Genomic DNA, 18377 nt, shown 5'->3' with positions numbered 1-18377 from the left:
GGCCTCTACAATTAGTAGAACAAAAGGACTTACTTTTTTTTTTTTTTTTTACAGTGAATGCAGTACTAATATTTTTCTTAATATCTTTAGTTTCAAATGTAAAGACGGATGTAAATAAGCAAATTAAAGTCACAACACTTACAGAGATGAAATTCTTTTGGAGCAACATTTACCGTAGATACTGTATCTATGGCATTTACTGTGAACCGAGCAGCTCTTGAGACACTGAAAATAATGGAACATGAGCTGCTGTGTTAATGAACACGGTGCCACATTTCACTTTGAGAAACACAGTGCATTAGACTGTATATTTATAATCACATTGCAGATTTTGCCATTTGATAATCCCATTTATATTCTCACAACCTGGGGGGGGGGGTAAAACTAGAGCAAAACTGAAAAAAAAATTCTTTCAGAATTCATTGTAAATTCTGCTGCTGTATGTGGTGATTTTTACCAATCCCAAAATTCAACCATAGACTCAGGAACTGCTGGGTGTCACAGGAGATTCCTAGTAAAATTATCACTGAATCTGTTAAAGTTTGAGACCGTTTGAAAATGTATTATCTTCTAATGGCGACACCTGCATACACCACATCCTCCTCCTCTTTACCTTTCTGTAAAAGAAAAAAAAACACATCACACAGGTATAATAAAATCTTATAAATTAAAATGAGACAAATTAACCCTGAAGACTGACTGACTTTTTTGTCTAATAAGAGCAATCAGCACTGATTTCAGAAGGAAATGTATATACTACTGCTAAGCTAACATGAAGTTTGATGTCAATGACACTGTATTAGCTGGATTAAAAAAATGCAACTTTCAAATGTACTCGATTGAAGCATTGCTTTAAAGTGAAGCTGTATATTTTTATGCATTTAATGTATTGTATGTTGAGTCTTGCGTTTACAAAATGCTGTGTGAAAAAAAGTGTGATTTCATAGAACTGCATGGTGCAGAGCAAACAGTGCTGCAAGTCTAATGCAACTTGGTAATAGGGATGTGCAACAGTGATCGAGTACTCGACCGTGACAGCGATGATCGATCATGTAAACGATGATCGAAACATTTTTTTTTTCCCCCTGATTGGTAATAGCAGCACTTTGGGCGGCGCTCTGATTGGTTAGCTTGCCACAGGATGCATCAAAAGACGTGAGAAGAGAGATAATCATGGCCTCAAAGTCACGTAGTGATGTCTGGCTTCACTTTGAGAAAACCGGCCGTGCTTTTTTTCGTCATATTTGTGGGCATAATTCAATTCATATGGCTTCGAAAACGCGCAGGCGATTTATGGATTTATGGAAAATAAAACGTAATAAACTTAACTTAATTACAACTATTACACTTAATAACGTAGATGAAAATATAGCACAAATCTGCCATACATTTATAATGAGAACTTTATAGAAATCTATAGTAAATTCTGTCCTTGCCCATCTTTCAGCGCGCTGTCATGAAAACACATCACGATGGGAGCTCGCTCTCTCTCTCTCTTTCTCTGTCTAGCGCATAACTTAGCATCCTATTGTGCAGATACAAGTTGTAATGTTACGTCTGCTATGTATCTAAGTTATCTGATTTATCATAGGATGTGTCATAGAATGAGCTTCAGTTTATTGGCATAAAGTCACTCTTCACCTCAGGCAGCTATTCCTTTTTAGATGCTTCTTTATTAATAACATTGCTTCATCATAATCTTAATCTAACATGTCCTAATCATGTGTTCATGTTTTCATAGACAGGTTTTCATGTCATATTTTTATTTTTAACATTCATTTTCATAACAATCTTCAGATTTTTTCATTATATCCATTACGGCCATGCCCCGCCCCCCGCACAAGCCCCGCCCCCGATTACTCGATTAATCGTTTTTGAAACCTATCGATGATCGAAATGAGAAATTTCCCAAAATGCCCATCCCTACTTGGTAATGGTTAATTGGTAATGGCACCTAAAAATAAAAAATGTAGTTGCACAAACAAGAAACTAGATCACAGTATGGACCCCTGTAAATAATGTGATTACTGAGTTTTTGCAGTTATTTGAAAGTTGAAGTCTGTAGTGATGATGGAATTTAGAGATCCTGCACTCTTTCACCATTTCATAATTGCTTTAAAATATATATTTCAGCACAATAACCTACGGACAGAAACCTCTGAAGTTGTTCAGTAATTTGGACAATTATGTCATCAGCTGACACAGAAAATACTGCATCAGTGGCTCATGTTGATCATTGGAAATATGAACTAATCACCTTAAAATGTACTTTGTTGTTTTGTGACTCTCTTCAGTTACTATAGTGAGTGTCATGAATATCATGGGATATAAGTCAATGTTTCTCACATTGAATGCTGATCTTAATGGCTTTTCTAAACACCTTGAAATGCTGCCGTGTTTTTTTGTTTGTTTGTTTTTGTCTGTACATACAAGTGCACACACACCTAAAAATGTGACTGCTGAAATCATACAGAGATGCTCAACAAAAATGAATAAATTAGAAATAAATGATCTTACCGATTTCTGTGCTTTTCTTTTGTAGAATGTTGGATCAGCGTAAGTGATCTCTTCATCATGAGTCTGATCTGTTTCAAAGATGCATCAGTGGCTCATGCTGATCATTGGATTCATTAAAACAACAAAAATAAAGTCCCTAACAAAGCCTGCATTTATCAAGTATAGTTAAAAAGACATTAGAGAGAGAGATACTTTGCAGATCATTTATAAATATTTGTCACACAGTTTTTTTTTCTGTGTGACAAATATTAGTCATCATTGAAGCTTAAGTAAAACATCATAATTCAATTTCATTTGAAAACAAGCTCAGGACTGCATCTTTACATGTCATAAACTGTGGAGAAAATTAATTTATTAAATTCATTTCTGTGTTCATTTCAGTGTGCTTTAGTTTCAGAAAGTGTGTGTGTGTGTGTGCGTGCGCGTGCGTGTGTGTGTGTGCGTAAGAGTAAAGGGTGTAAACTACAAATTATTTTTAGAATAATTGTAATTAAATGATACCTAAGGCTACCAATCAATTAAAATATTTAGTGTTTTTGAAGTGTAATTTTTGTTGTAGTACTTATCAAAAGCTGTAGGTAACACTTGCCTTCTTGATGAGTTTTTCTGTGTTTTCTGTAGATGCAGCATATCACAACTGCAGCTACAATCAACAGAGGTCCAGCAGCAGCAGAAATCAACACTATCAGAGACACTGTTTGTGAAGTAAATGTGTGAGTCTGATCTACAACAAAAACTGTGATCAACTCAGAGAGTAATGGCTAATATCAGCGCTGCTGTACCTGCACATGTGTGACAGAGTTTGCTGATGTCCAGATGTTGAGTCTGGTTGCTGATGGGATTGTTGAGCACACAGCTGTAGCTGTTGTTATCCTGATATTCCACCTCCAGAGGTAGAGAGAGACTGATGCTGAGATCAGACACACTGATGCTGGACAATAAACTGTTTCCTTTGTACCAGGAGAGAGTCACATGACCCACATTCACCACTGAACACACCAGTGAGCAATTCTGCTGTGATGATGATGAAGATGATGATGAAGATAAACAGTTTGAAGAGTTACTGCTGATGACAGGAACAGGCAAACGAGCTGCAAACATGAGTGAACAGTCTGGATAAATCTAATCAATAGTCCTATTTTTCATTTAATGTTTAAAAATGGTTTTGTGTTCACAGTGTGTGTGTCATAAACTATAAAATGATTTTAAAATTCAGTATGTAAAAAAAAAAAAAATGTATAAGGACATAAAAATGATCTCTGCTCACCATAAACAGAAACATTTGATGTTTGTGATGACAGTATTGCTCCACGTATCTCTAGTTTATAGAGTCCAGCATGTTGAGTTGTGGTGTTTGTGATGGTAAGAGATCCAGTCTGAAGATCCAGCTTCAGTCTGTCTCTGAATCTCTCATCAGGACCATCAGATGTGTTGAAGATTCCAGCAGCTCTGTTGATTTCAGCTATCAGAGAGTTTTCAGCTTCAAAGGTCCACACTATCTGGTCGTCTTCATGTATTTCAGTAAGATCAGTGTGTAAAGTAACAGAATCTCCCTCCATCACTGACACTGACTCACCAAACACACCTGATGAACAAACAGATTTTACACTGATTAAGCTTCCTGTTGTTTAGTTTGTAAAATGTGTATTAAAGAACAGCAGCAGAGACAGCCACTAATTTCATTGTTATGGTGTTTTATCAGCTGTTGAGTAAAATACAAGAGTGAAGTTACACAAGTTCAAGCAGGAAAGTACAAGTTTACTAATGCTGCTCACATTCAATACATTTATTTTATGAATGAGATATTTTATATATGAGAAATCCGGCTCACAGTATCTCACTCATAGTTTTACTGCATTTTGACCAATGAATTAACATGACTTTTACAGTTGTTCATTATTACTGCAGTATTATTAGGCATATGTTTTTATATATTTTTTTTTAGATGGCTGGGGAAGAGTTGCAACATGTCACGTTCAACAATCCGTTAAATTTACCCCCCCACCCCACCCAACAAAAAATAAAATAAAAACTGATGTTTTAAAGTGATTTCTGTGCCTCTATTATACTTAATTTGAAAATGTCCATTACTTTTCAATTACATTTAATTTAATATGTTAAATATTCTGTATATCCCATGATTTCTGGTGCACGCAAAGCGAAAACACAAATAGATACCTGAATCCTAAGTGGATTCAGTGGACTTCAATTTGAACAGTAGCATTAGTTTATTGCTTTGAAGCGGAATGAAGCTATAAAATGCTTTCATAACTTACCAATCAGACGCCAGAAGCACAAACAGAACAAAACAAATGTGTGAATCATTTTCTTTAAGTGTCTGAAGTAGTAATACTGTCCACCAAAAAACATTCTGACTGCTAATCTAATGTCTGAATCCTCCCCCGACAGAGTTAGACCCTCCTTTAGTTCACTCACACACACACTCTCTAAACAGTGTGTAGTTATGTAAAATATAATGTATAACATGGTTTTGTTAATGTATAATTATTTTATACTACATAACATTTTTATGGCCCCTATTAAGACTTCAACAGTTTGAAGACTTTCACTTAAAGGTGGGGGGGAGCACTGGGAATTTAGGGGTGCAAGCACTGAAGGTGCCGAAGAATCAAAATATATATATATATATGCCTATATAAAATGTTTGTATGCAGTGTTTTGAAAGCATGTATGTTTTCTGAATGCAATTAGACACGAAACGTAACTTCGTCATTGCGCTAGCTATAGGCTACACTTACTAGCAGTGAGGAACATATGCTTAGTTTCACTTTCATTAGTCGCCATTTGATTTAATGCGGAAGAGCGAGACACTTGTATTTCACGGACTCTGCGTTTGTTTTTCTATTGCAAAGTGGTGAAAATGAAGGTTCTCTTCATATTGATTTCAGTATGTTCATTTTTACTCGACCAAGGTAAGAAATTTATCTTAACAAGAAATTTATCTTGCCATGTCTTTCTTCCGGGCGAAAAACGAACGAAGATTGTGACGCAGTTTCATTTCGTGCCAGTTTAGTTGTTTTATATTCGGCGGAAATTCATTTTATGGCCTTTATTAAGCTCGCATTGTGTGTTGTGCTCGTGCACGGTAAAACATTTATTAGTTATAATCTATCTTTAGGTCGAAATAAATAGGAACGACGAATGTTGTTGACGCAGTTTCATTTTGCACCAGATCTAATCACTTTACATTCGACAGAAATTACTTATTTTTTTAATTGTTGCTGTTTTAAGTCGAGGATGAATTTAAGTGAAAATGTGTTGGTGATTATATGTGGTTGTGTATAGTTGTAGTTTTCTTCAAGTTTCTGAAGATGCGGGGACGCAAACGAGCCGTTTCAGGGCGTGAATGGCTAAATGAAGGCCTAGGCCTATATATATTATAGAAAAATATCAGTAAAGGCGTTCTGTAACCGTTTAGGCCAAGTGACTTGGTACAAAAACTTGATATGGCGTTATTTATTTATCAGTTATTGAACTGATCACGTATCAAATGTACATAGAATCCAGTGCAAGACGCCTGAAGCATCTGCCAAAATGCATAAAAATGTTACTTACATGGAGCATAGTGAAACATGAATGTTTAGGAAAGTGCTTCAGTAAAACTGTTGCATCTAGTGGATTAGAGAAAAATAAAATTTGAATTTTACTCTCGCCCATTGTGCCATAATATTCACAATAGGTATTTATTATGAGTTAATGAAAATGCATAGAATGCACAAATATATGAATAGACTGAGGGAGTAATATATGCATTAGGATGTGGGTTAAATTATGTTAATTAGGGTGCACAAGATCATCCATGAGACACATGTTGCATATGTTTGTCTGATGGGTGAATGTGTAAATCAATGTTTGATTGCATTTAGACTACTTTGTTCTTTCGGACATTCTTTTTTTTTTTTTTTTTGAAATCTGCAAACTTTATGATCTGTTTGGAAAAAAAGGAATTGTATAGGCCTATATATATATATAATGGTTAATTTCTTGTTAATCTCAGGTGTGTCTGATGCTGGTTCAGATGGAGTGTCAGTGAAGGAGGGAGATCCAGTCACTCTACACACTGATGTTAAAATTAACCATCGAGACATAATGATGTGGTATTTTAATACCATTCGCATTGCTTACATCAATGGAGTTCAGAAGATCTGTACAGATAAACAGTGTCCTGAGAGATTCAGAGACGGACTGAAGCTGGACAATCAGACTGGATCTCTGACCATCACAAACACCAGAACCACAGACTCTGGAGAATATAAACTGGTGGGCGGCAGCAACAGTGGAAAGATCTTCAATGTTATTGTCACTGGTGAGTCATTTAATTAATGTTTAAATGCAAGTTATATGTTTGTGTTTATATATGTTATGTGTGTCTTTTTTTTTCTTTTAGCAGTGACAAGTCTTTACCTGCTTCAAAACAGTATAAATTGAATATAAATTTTCTATACATTGGCTGTCTGATATTTTTAACAGTTTTTAAGTCAGAGTCAATAGTATTATCGTCCTATCGTCAGCCTGTGAGGTCGCCAATACACGATATTATCTAAATATCGTATTATCTTAGCTAAAAGCAGCCTAATGTTAGTGTAATCCTCTAACTCATTACATGTTTTTAATATGAATTAATTTGTATTTAATATTCTAACAGTTTAATAAAAGAAGTTACTAATTATAATGCTTACATTTACTTCAGAAAGTTATTTAAAAAGCAGCTACAGAAAACGAGCAAAGAACATTTACATTACCAAATAACATCATCAATGACTTCAGTCTAGTGCAAGTTTATGCACAAAAAACTCACATTATAATTAGTGAAGCTGTCTAAACTGTATGATGAATACATTTATTATACTTATATCGCACATACATATGCATTTTGTTGTTTATGATGAGAATTTGCAATAGAGCAGAATTCAGTCAGCGAGTCAGCTCACTGAACAGCAAAACTGCGGTGACTCATCTGAATGCCTCTGATTGGCCACTGCATTCATAAACTCGATGGAATCGTGTGTGATTGGTTATAATGTGCAACACTGTAAAACATGTAAAAAGAAATATGATGGAACAAATAAGCCCTAATATTAATTAGATAATAATACTAGCCTAATAATAATAATAGTCTTGATATCGTCAAAGGCATCAGCCACATGTGATATCTCTGACTATCATTGATACACAATACTGTCGTCTATCGGCACAACTCTACCCTGCAATATAATAGATTTTTATACATTTGGTCCCCACAATATATGTTGAAGGTACAGATGCACACACACACTTGTAACTGTTCATTTGTGTCTGCAGGTGTGTTTGGTGATACAGATGAAGTGAAGTCAGTGATGGAGGGAGATCGTGTCACTCTAAACCCTGGTGTTACCAAAGAATCTGACATGGTGCGGTGGTACTTTAATAGCATTCTCATAGCTATGATCGATGGTAAGAGCTGTTCATATGATGGTGAAGGCGGGAGATTCAGAGACAGACTGAAGGAGGACAATGAGACTAGATCTCTGACCATCACAAACATCACAACTCAACACGCTGGACATTATGAAGCAGAGGTCTTCAGTGAGAGTTCAGGCAAAAATGAACACTTGAACAGACCCAGCAGTTGTGACAGCACAAAAATCATCCCAAAAAGCAGCAACCTTGGCGAAATCATAAAATCAATCAGTCTGACTGTCAGTGGTGAGTCATTTAATGTCATTTAACCTGAAATAATTGAATTTTCATTTTGGACACTTTGAACAGTGATCTCCAGACCTGTTTATTGTCTTTTCCTGTATGTTAATGATTTGTTACAGTTTGGTCATTTAAGACCCTTTTTTTTTAATGCTTAACTGTCCTAATTCTAAATGATCACTCTGACTTGTGATGTGTATCTTTAACTTGAACAGCTGATATTAGTAATGTAATGCTGCAGGGTGCTTGTTCCCTGTTTTTACAGGATTTTCTGCAGCTGAAATGAACAGAACTGCCATGATGACTTATTTCTTCAATATCAACTTTTGTGTTCTTTTGTATTTCATATTTATTCTCTTGTGTTTTCCAGTCTCAAAAGCTGACAAAAACGAGGAAGAACCCCAAAAGCACGCATATATATATATATATATATATATATATATATATAATTTTTTTTGTTTTATTATTGTAATCAAAAATAGGTTGATGCCCAAAAAACACTTAAAGGACATATTTAAGAAAAAGATGAAGAAATTGAAACTTTTACATTAAAATAAATATAAGGGACATAAAAGGACAAGAGGCTTAAATAAACAGTACATTACAGAAACCATGCTTAATCAGGGAATGCACAGATAAAAAAGATGCATTTTCAATCTGGATCTACGAGTCGTTACTTAGAGGCACATCAGACATCTTCTGGAAGCTGGTTCCATCTCATGTTTTAAATTGACTAGAAGTTATGAACTGGTTTGATCCTTGCGATCTGAGAGCTTTATTTGTTTTTAAACCATCTGTAATATGAAATAATCTCTGTATGTTAATAGATAAATAAGTTTTTGACATCTGCACATTGGCCCTGTAAAGGTGTCCAGAGAATATATATCCAGTGAATATGGCATAAATACACAAGTATGTGTCCTCCCCCTTTCTTTCTTTCTTTTTTTTTTTTTGTCAAATTTATAAAAGTAAAAGTAAGTTGTTCTGATGGGGGCATTTTCCACATATTTCTGTCAGTTACATTCAGGTGTGTCAGCAATTTATTTTATATTATAAATTTAATGAATTAAGGAAAGTTTATTTATAAAGAACATTTCTTATACAGGGTAATTCAAACTGCTTTGTGTATATATATATATATATATATATATATATATAATTTTTTTTGTTTTATTATTGTAATCAAAAATAGGTTGATGCCCAAAAAACACTTAAAGGACATATTTAAGAAAAAGATGAAGAAATTGAAACTTTTACATTAAAATAAATATAAGGGACATAAAAGGACAAGAGGCTTAAATAAACAGTACATTACAGAAACCATGCTTAATCAGGGAATGCACAGATAAAAAAGATGCATTTTCAATCTGGATCTACGAGTCGTTACTTAGAGGCACATCAGACATCTTCTGGAAGCTGGTTCCATCTCATGTTTTAAATTGACTAGAAGTTATGAACTGGTTTGATCCTTGCGATCTGAGAGCTTTATTTGTTTTTAAACCATCTGTAATATGAAATAATCTCTGTATGTTAATAGATAAATAAGTTTTTGACATCTGCACATTGGCCCTGTAAAGGTGTCCAGAGAATATATATCCAGTGAATATGGCATAAATACACTGTCAGATTCACTCACACTAATGACTGTGTGTCTTTATCTGTTCCAGGTTCAGGTCTGTCTTCAGCTGCTGTAGCAGGAATTGTTGGTGCTGTTCTGCTGGTGACTGTTATAGCTGGTGTTGGTGTGATTAACTATCGCCACAGGAAATACAGAAATGGCAAGTATCACCTACAGATACTATAGTGAGAGGAAAACCTTTTCATTTTGCAAAATTGGTGTTTAATTGTGTGTGATGATTTTTCGAAACAGACAAGAAGAAAAACAACCAAGGGCTTCTGCAGAAAGTCTAATGATGAGGTAAGATACTCCACTACTGTAATGTGATCTGTTTATAGATCTGTGTTTGGTTTCACCTGCACTGACAAAATCATCTCGATAAGAAAAACATTTCAGTCAGTTTCATTCACTGATTGATTACAGTTGTGCTGATTTTCTGTGGCTGTAGATGACACGGTTTATTTCTCTTTGTTTACCTTCTGTGAATTGTTGTTTTCTTACAGACAGAGAAAGGTGAAAGTCACATGATCTGAAAGGATCGCAACAGTTTGTGCAAAAAAAACTTTGGCTTATTATCTGATATTTGCAGCTTATAAACCTACATTATATGCTTTTATCCAAAGCAACAAAAGAGGAACATATGCAGCTCCTCTGCTGTTATAGTTCATGCAATGACTATTGTTTTTTTTTTTTTGTATGGTTGTGTTACTTAAGTTCTTGTGCAAGATGTTTAAAAAATAAAGTGAATGTTGTGTAACAAAACATGTACCTTAATATTTCATGAATCAATTTTTCTTTCTTTTTATTTTTTTTCTTTCTTTTTTTTGTAGGATTTTGCATTCCTACTAAATAAAAAAAATGCATCGTGATTATTAGAAGGATGAAAAACCGAAATAGACCATTTTACAGTAACGGAGTCAGTTCAGCTCACGGGTGCAGATGAATGAATGTAGCATCAAAACAAGGACAAAAAGTCATTGTTGTGAACTACTGTAATAACTTTAAAAGCAGCTACATGCTGTAGATTCTGGAAGTTAAAATCTTCATTTATTCCACAAGGAGAAGGACTTTTGATGATTCTGCTATATACCGTTTATCTGTTTGTTTGTTTTTTGCTTTAGTCTTGAAACTTCAAACTTCAGTTTGAAAAGTTTGTACTGCTGTGATTCTGAACGCTTGCACTATATTGCCTCATTAGTAACTTTTCACTATTTTTGATTGAACTGTTTAATAATGCTGTAAATGTGTGTGTGTGTGTGTGTGTGTGTGTGTTTTGGCTTCAGATTACTGCTGTGATTCTGAACTGTTGCACTGAAACCATCTGTTGCACTATATTGCCTCATAATGAACTTTTTCACTATTTGATTTTTGAATAAACTGTTTAATGCTGTAAATGTGTTTATATTTAACCACCATTCAAATTTATTCTCACACCCGTGCAGTTATAATATAGGCCTATGTATGATTCATAAATGTATATAGTTCAGTTTGTAAATATTCCGTTTTCAGTCAAATTCTGTGGTGATTTATTGGTGTGACAAATATTAGATTTGTTTTTTCATGGTTGCTACATACAATGATAAAACAAAATGAAAATAGCCACATAACATGAATGAAAAACTGAAAACAGTGTAATTAATGTAAAATGCATAGTATTAAAGACAAAAGAAAAAAACATTAAAGAATATTCATTGTTTTGCCTCCAGATGGCCTCAATACATTAGATTTGGAAACCTTTTCAAATCGAGTTCAGAGGAAAGCATTGGTAAAGCTTCGTTTCACCATCACAAAACAATTAGACCACACATCATTTTTATCTTTACAATTAAAAATCCAATAAATGTCAGAATATCTATGATATCTGTTATGTTCTCTTTCAACCTTTAGTAGATCTGACGTCATTGACCAGAAGAACAGCAGCAGCCGCAGCAGCCACGCCCATCAGAGCAGTGATGACCAATCGGATCACAGCTTCAACAGTATCGCAATGATGGATGTGTACGTCTGTAAATAAATTATTTAATAAATAGTCATTTTCAATAAGCTAACTATAGTCTCTATAGATGAACTAAAAAAACTGAACGTTTTACCGAAGTGTAAAAAAAGTTATCTGCACAATATAGCCTGTTTAGAAATACATGAGTGAGCTAAAGCAGTGTTTACCAACCGGGGTGCCGTCTGTCGAGATCAGGGGTGCCGTGTAAAAAGTCAATTTTTAATATTTTCAAATTGCTAAAATGTTAAAAAAATATAATATACATTTCTGATGTCGCCAATAATTAGAGATTAGAAACGAAATTCCGGCTGCCGAAAATGAGCTCACCGCTCAGGTTTCACTTTCACATGGTGTGACGCTCTGCGTATTATCCCTCTCTATGCATGTGCTCTCCGCTGGAGTGCTCCACTCATATACCGTTCATGCTCATCGGAGCAGCAAAGTCCACTCAAAAATCGAGCCGACACGAAACTGTAATACAGTATTGTTTCTTTATGTAATAGCCCTACTGTTTATTTTTGACAATTGGTAAAAAATAAATAAATAAAATAACTATTAAAAATAGTTAATAGCCCTACTGTTAGACCTACCTGAAAAACTAAAAAGCAATTTATTTAATTTGTAGGCCTATCGTTATTTTTTATTTGTGCTATCATTAGTAATTTCTTTATTTGTTCTTATTTTATTACTGACTGCTTACTTGTCATTTTTTATTCAATTCAAAGTTTGAAATCAAGCTATCTCGTGCTACCGCACCAAAATTACCCCACTGTAAAATAAAAACACTGAGTGAGCAAAAATTTGTGCGATAGCTAGTTATAATGATAATTAAACAATGTTTACGTATGAATAAAAGCCTACATTAAAATCTGTAATATAAATTGGTCTCTTCATTAAAAATTAGCCTACCGATTGCCACCATTGATAGACAACTTGTTTTATATTAAAAATATCTGTATGACAGTATATTCTGCAGTTCTTTCCTGATGTACCGAATATACTTTTCAAGGTATCATATCGAAGTTAAAAATTCAAGTATTGTGACAAAATTAATTTTGTAGGGTGCCACAAATTTGCTAAAATTTCAAAGGGTGCCGCGACTAAAAAAAGTTGGGAAACGCTGAGCTAAAGGATGACAGAAGCTCATTCATCATTTCTGGCATCGTAAGTTATCAGTTTTGGTAAAAAAAATCTAATTAATTAAGTGGATAGGTGCAATAGATGCTCTTATCAGCACTGCTGTACCTGCACACATGTGACAGAGTTTGCTGATATCCAGATGTGTGGTCTGGTTGCTGATGGGATTGTTGAGCACACAGCTGTAGGTGTTTTTCTCCTGATATTCCACCTCCAGAGGTAGAGAGAGACTGATGCTGAGATCAGACACACTGATGCTGGACAATAAACTGTTTCCTTTGTACCAGGAGAGAGTCACATGACCCACATTCACCACTGAACACAACAATGAACAATATGATGATGAAGAACACTTTGAAGAGTCACTGATGATGACAGGAGCAGGCAGACGAGCTGCAAACATGAGACAAACATGACTAGATCAGAAAGTGTTTATTGCAGCATTAGTCAGTCAGTGAGTTTCTTATATGACAGCGATCTTCACTTCTCTCTCCACATTTATAAAAGATTATTACACATGGACAAGTAGCAAAGAAGAAACTGATGCTTAATTGAAATTATTTAGTTATTTTATTACTCAATAATCAAAATAAATGTAAAATAAATCACCTTTAATTTACAGGTAAATAAAAAGGTGAAACAAATATTTAACTCACCATAGACAGTGAGACTGAAACTCTTTATCACACGGTTGCTCTGTAGTTTATAGAGTCCAGCATGTTCAGTTCTGGTGTTTGTGATGATCAGAGATCCAGTTTGATGATCCACCTTCAGTCTGTCTCTGAATCTCCCGTCAGGAACATGATCATATACAGTGACTCTCTCATCCATTACAATTATTTGAGCTATTACAGTGTTTTCAGCTCCAAACCTCCACCGAATCAGATCTTCATCCATTAGTTCAGTAAAACCAGAGTTTAGAGTGACTGAATCTCCCTCCAGCACTAACACTGACTTCACTGTAACCGTATCACCAAACACACCTGATAAACACAGTCACAGATTTGATGATTTGAATATTCCACACAGAAAAACTGCAGCCCAGTTCAATCTTTAAAGCCCTTGATTTCGGCGGATCGTGATTTGATGATTAGCCCAATTAAGTTATATGAACTTACTTTTCCTCTTTAACTCCATTTGTCATTTTAAGTTTTGGATATTGAACTAAAGTTTATATGTTCTTGAAAATGAAATGTAAAGTAATACGATGTCTTGACTTCTGAGTTTTGTCTGGCTTGTAAAATTCATTTAACTCGATCGTGTCTGTAAGTCATATGTTGGGGAGGGTGGAGACCGCGAAATACAGAACGTTAGTCATCGCCATTTTAGGTGCAGCTGCCTGGAGACTTTACATGAATTCGTGTCGAGAAACACAAATAATGCGAGGAAGCTGAGTTTTTTTTTTTTTTTTTTTGTAATGATAAATTAATAATGTTGCGATTTATTGCGTGTTTTTGACCGTGCTCCGCGAATGTAATATGAGTTTTCCCTCGTTTATTCACTGCTTTCCAGGGCCTCAGACGCTAAAAAAGTTATATCACTTCAGTTCACAGTGCTTATATTTTAGTTGGTCTTCGACCTTAAGTCTTCACTTATTATTATTTATTTCAGTTGTTGCGTGTGAGAACATTGACCGTGCTCCGCGAATGTAAGACCGCGGCCAATTGAGCCGCAATCTGTGAACACCCGGTCCGGTTCCGCCACCTGTATTTTGCTGCAGGATACATCAAGCTTCCAAAAAGCGTCTTTCTCAGCTGTGCTGTGCTGTACTGTATTTGTACTGTAATTCCAAAAACAGACAAACATTCAAGTCCAGGCAGCGGCTGTTCACAGATGACGTCTCACTTGACGGGGCAATGTAAGGACCATAGACTGTATAAAAATTATGAGATAATCAAGATGCATGATGTAAGAAAATATGTTTACACATTGTTAATGTACTGATGATACTGAATTCACTGTAGAACACAGTGGGCCTCATTTATCAATCTAACGTAGAAACGAGCGCAGATCTGTGCGCACAAATCAATTTACGACAGAGTTCACGTGTGATTCATGAAACATTCGTATGCCGCCAATCTCATCGTACGAATGATCGAATGTTGATAAATGTGGCGGGAGAAAACAATCGTCATTTGAATATAACGCCCCTAAACACAACCTGGTTTAGAAGCCTGTCCCCGTAGAGTTTACGACACCGATAAACGAAACCCGGCCAAAAAGAGGAAGTAATCTCGTGAAAGAGAAATTGATCTTACTCCAAAAACACCCGTTAACCTTGTAGGCCTAATTGCAAACAATTAGGCTACATTAATATATAATTTATATGTAGGCCTATATTAAAATACTGGTAAATATAAACAGCCTATTTAGTTCCCCTCACTCTACAACAAATATTTTAAATGTAACGGTATTCAGAACAGAACAAGAATGAAAAATAAGTAGTTATAAAATTATATTTTAAACTGTAAAATAAAACACAAATTAGGTTATTGGCATTCATTATAAACAGCATACCAGTGGTGGACGAAGTACACAAATCAAGTACTTGAGTAAAAGTATAGATACGTATAATAAAATATTACTCCAGTAAAAGTAAAAGTACTCAGTTTTCAATTTTACTCGAGTGAAAGTACACCCAGGCAACGATTAGTTCTGTGAAACAAAGCAAAACCAATGTTACACCGTGTCTACGGACGTGAGCGGCGCTGCGCAACAAATCCCCGACAGAAAACTGCTGCCAGGTTCTGCAAGCTTGCGTACACGAGCTGAGACCAGACGTGAGATTTGATCATAGCCACCGCTCACTTCCATATTGATAAATTCCACGTTTTGCGTTGAAACGACCGTACGCTCAATTTTCTGTCGTACGTTCGTTTAGTAAATTAGGCCTACTGTAGCATTTTTACAGTCTTTTACCGTTAAATCCACGGTCATTTTTTACAGTGTATGTGTAGGGAAAATGTCAATCCGCTTAACTATCACAATATTTTATCATTATTATTATGTCACAGAATCAGTAATAATTCATATTAAAGTGCTTTTTAGTCCCTTTTTTTTACTGTCAGTCAATCTAAGTACTATACTATATATCGTGCCTAAACATGTCATCAACAACATCATGTACAAATATAAAGTACAAATGTAACAAAATATGAAATGAGTTGACCATTGTTTAGTTTAGTTTTTTTCTGTATCTGAAATATAGATATTTCATTTGTACATGATGTTGATCAAGTGTTTACTATAAGGAAAAACCTTTGAGCATTCATTGGAAATAGACAAATTTCACATGCTTGTTCTTATTGCTTTTAGTAAGAGTTTACTACATGAGTATTGTTCAACAGTCAATGACCATGTATTGTGCAAATCATTCAAAGGTCAAAATGTTACATGTACTTGTTTATATAGAGTACACTTACAATCTTTAAAGAAATTGATGAGCCGTTATTTTGTATCATTACACACGGCCTGCCACTCCTCATTTCATTTTCCCAGTTCATGCCTTTTTCTTTCCACCTCACTTACGTTTTCTATACCTCTTTTATACCACTCATCTACCTTTCTTCTAGTTCTGTATATTAGAGAAACTTCGATGTTTTAATGAAATTGATGTTTAAGCACTTGTGCTCTTAAATGGCTTTTTAAAACCTGTTTTCCTAACAAGAATTTGTATCCTCAAACCAATGTTAAAGCTTGTTCAACATTGCTTGAACTTATTTCAATAACATTTTTATATTTTTGAGCAGACCAGTTATAAGTCTATTTATTATGAGCTGATTTGAGTTTTCTTGAACTGATAATGTGACGTAAGTTGTTTTAACTCAGAGCATCAAGTTGAAACAACAAATGACCATTAGTTTAATAAATTGTAAAACATAACTTCTTGAGTTGAAAGAGTATATTTAAGTTGAGTTAACTCTTAAGGCAGCAGGTGAACATTAATTTGTAAGTTTAACCAACTTGCAATGTTTTAGGTTCACAGGTTCACCATGCGGTCTTATTATAATTAGCAGAGGTAGAAAGTAACTAATTACATTTACTCGCATTACTGTAATTGACTAGCTTTTTTGTGTAGTACTTTTTAAAGTAATTTTTTAATTCTGTAATTTTACTTAAGTATGTTTTGTTTGAAGTATGTACTTCGCTACATTTTAAAACACATTAATTGCGGAGTAAAAAAAATTGCACCCTCGAAACTACTGCAGTAAATAATGGGCAGGAGAGCAAACTGGCGCTAAAATCACAAGAAAGATGCAGACGGACAAGACAGGCGTTATGGTGCAGACCCAGCTCAAAACTAAACCCCGTCGTATTCTGCTGAAGTTGAACTCGAAGTAAATGAAGTGAACCCCTGGTCATATTTATGCTCTATTATGCAGTGCAAGCTGTGTTTGCCTAGGGAGACCAAAGTAGCAGCTTATAAAATCTGGACATCAACCCTTCGCAAGCATGTTAAGGTAACTTGCATCGTTGCATTGTTGGGTAAAATGAAGCTTTGATAGTTTAGCAAGAGGTTTTGCACAAATTAGCCAAAAAGACAGTGGTGCAGGACTCTTCTGCGATAATATCGTAATTGTTGTTTTAACGATGTGCGATTTGACGTTATCAAGCATTTTGCAAAAACTAAACAAAACACTCCTACAGAGTGCAGTGTAGTAGATTAGACTAGTGCGCGTGCGCATTTAGAGTGCGTTCTTCTTTCACTGCGTGATTCAGTCTAATTAGAATGCTCACAAAATTGAAGATATAGGGGCAGAAAATGCATATATTTATATAATTTCATATAGTTAATCAATATCACACGAAGAGTGCCATTTTTTTCCTGCAAAAATCAGCACGATTATATATAGATTTTTTTTTTTTTTACAACAGTTCAATAAACAAGAAACAAAAATATTTCGACAACAAAAATAATTCCAAACACAGCCACAACACTTTTGTTCCTCTGAGCAACATTTCGTTCCTGAATGAATCAACCGTTTAAATGATTCGGTTCAATCGCAATGACTCACTTATTAACAGTGACTTGATGCCACCTACTGGTAGTTTTAATTACACATTTTAAAAATCTATATATATATATATAAATTTCAAATATGAGTTCAATACGGAAGTTCTAAGTGGCCATGCATTATTATTATTTTTTCCTTCTTGTTTTCTCGTTATCACAACTTAATTTTCTCGTGATCTCGACATAACGAGTTGTTTTCTCGTTATCACGACTTAATTTGTGATCTCGACATAAGGAGTTGTTTTCTTGTTATAACGACTTAATTTTCTCGTGATCTCGACATAACGAGAGTTGTTTTCTCGTTATCACGACTTAATTTTCTCGTGATCTTGACATAACGAGTTGTTTTCTCGTTATCACGACTTAATTTTCTCGTGATGTCAACATAACGAGAG

The 18377-nt window shown here is 34.8% G+C and overlaps 3 protein-coding genes and 2 long non-coding RNA genes across 5 annotated transcripts in view; 2 read left to right on the top strand and 3 right to left on the bottom strand.

The window, feature by feature from the left end:
• LOC107690513 (uncharacterized) overlaps positions 1-8223 on the bottom strand; it is a 21004-nt gene extending 12781 nt beyond the window's left edge. The window contains exon 1 of the long non-coding RNA XR_001634448.1: positions 7895-8223. This is a non-coding gene — a long non-coding RNA (uncharacterized LOC107690513). The remainder of the gene's footprint in view (positions 1-7894) is intronic.
• LOC107690500 (uncharacterized) overlaps positions 1-18377 on the top strand; it is a 300658-nt gene that overhangs the window by 211044 nt on the left and 71237 nt on the right. The window contains exon 6 of the mRNA XM_016488857.1: positions 9876-9884. Within this exon, the coding sequence (XP_016344343.1) occupies positions 9876-9884 (9 nt within the window). The remainder of the gene's footprint in view (positions 1-9875; positions 9885-18377) is intronic.
• On the bottom strand, positions 430-4917 carry LOC107690506 (SLAM family member 9-like). Its single transcript, XM_016488864.1, has 6 exons — positions 4794-4917; positions 3785-4102; positions 3300-3608; positions 3101-3211; positions 2518-2585; positions 430-617 (listed from the first exon to the last, which is right to left on the bottom strand). Exons 1-6 carry the CDS (start codon positions 4885-4887, stop codon positions 564-566), a joined length of 954 nt encoding a protein of 317 aa, XP_016344350.1. The 5' UTR covers positions 4888-4917; the 3' UTR covers positions 430-563.
• On the top strand, positions 10087-11221 carry LOC107690514 (uncharacterized). The gene is made up of 2 exons (XR_001634449.1): positions 10087-10135; positions 10339-11221. It is a non-coding gene; the product is annotated as an uncharacterized LOC107690514 (long non-coding RNA).
• The window catches only part of LOC107690504 (SLAM family member 5-like), a 38317-nt gene continuing 31521 nt past the window's right edge, over positions 11582-18377 (bottom strand). Inside the window, exons 2-4 of the mRNA XM_016488860.1 lie at positions 13625-13912; positions 13071-13361; positions 11582-11830 (exon numbers count right to left, since the gene is read on the bottom strand). Of these exons, the coding sequence (XP_016344346.1) occupies positions 11712-11830; positions 13071-13361; positions 13625-13912 (698 nt within the window). The 3' untranslated portion in view covers positions 11582-11711. The remainder of the gene's footprint in view (positions 11831-13070; positions 13362-13624; positions 13913-18377) is intronic.

Source organism: Sinocyclocheilus anshuiensis, unplaced genomic scaffold, assembly GCF_001515605.1.
Source record: "Sinocyclocheilus anshuiensis isolate Anshui unplaced genomic scaffold, SAMN03320099.WGS_v1.1 scaffold1985, whole genome shotgun sequence".
Classification (NCBI taxonomy): Eukaryota; Metazoa; Chordata; class Actinopteri; order Cypriniformes; family Cyprinidae; genus Sinocyclocheilus; species Sinocyclocheilus anshuiensis.
Note: the sequence above shows the minus strand (reverse complement) of the source record. Positions and strands in the feature narration are given on the sequence as shown.

Excerpts from the sequence above, each read along its gene's own strand:
- LOC107690506 (XM_016488864.1), bottom strand. The coding sequence starts at position 4,887 with ATGTTTTTTGGTGGACAGTATTACTACTTCAGACACTTAAAGAAAATG. Across the intron at positions 4,103-4,793 it reads GTGCTTCTGGCGTCTGATTG|GTGTGTTTGGTGAGTCAGTG; the intron begins GTAAGTTATGAA and ends TTTGTTCATCAG. Across the intron at positions 618-2,517 it reads AAAGAAAAGCACAGAAATCG|AAAGGTAAAGAGGAGGAGGA; the intron begins GTAAGATCATTT and ends TTTCTTTTACAG.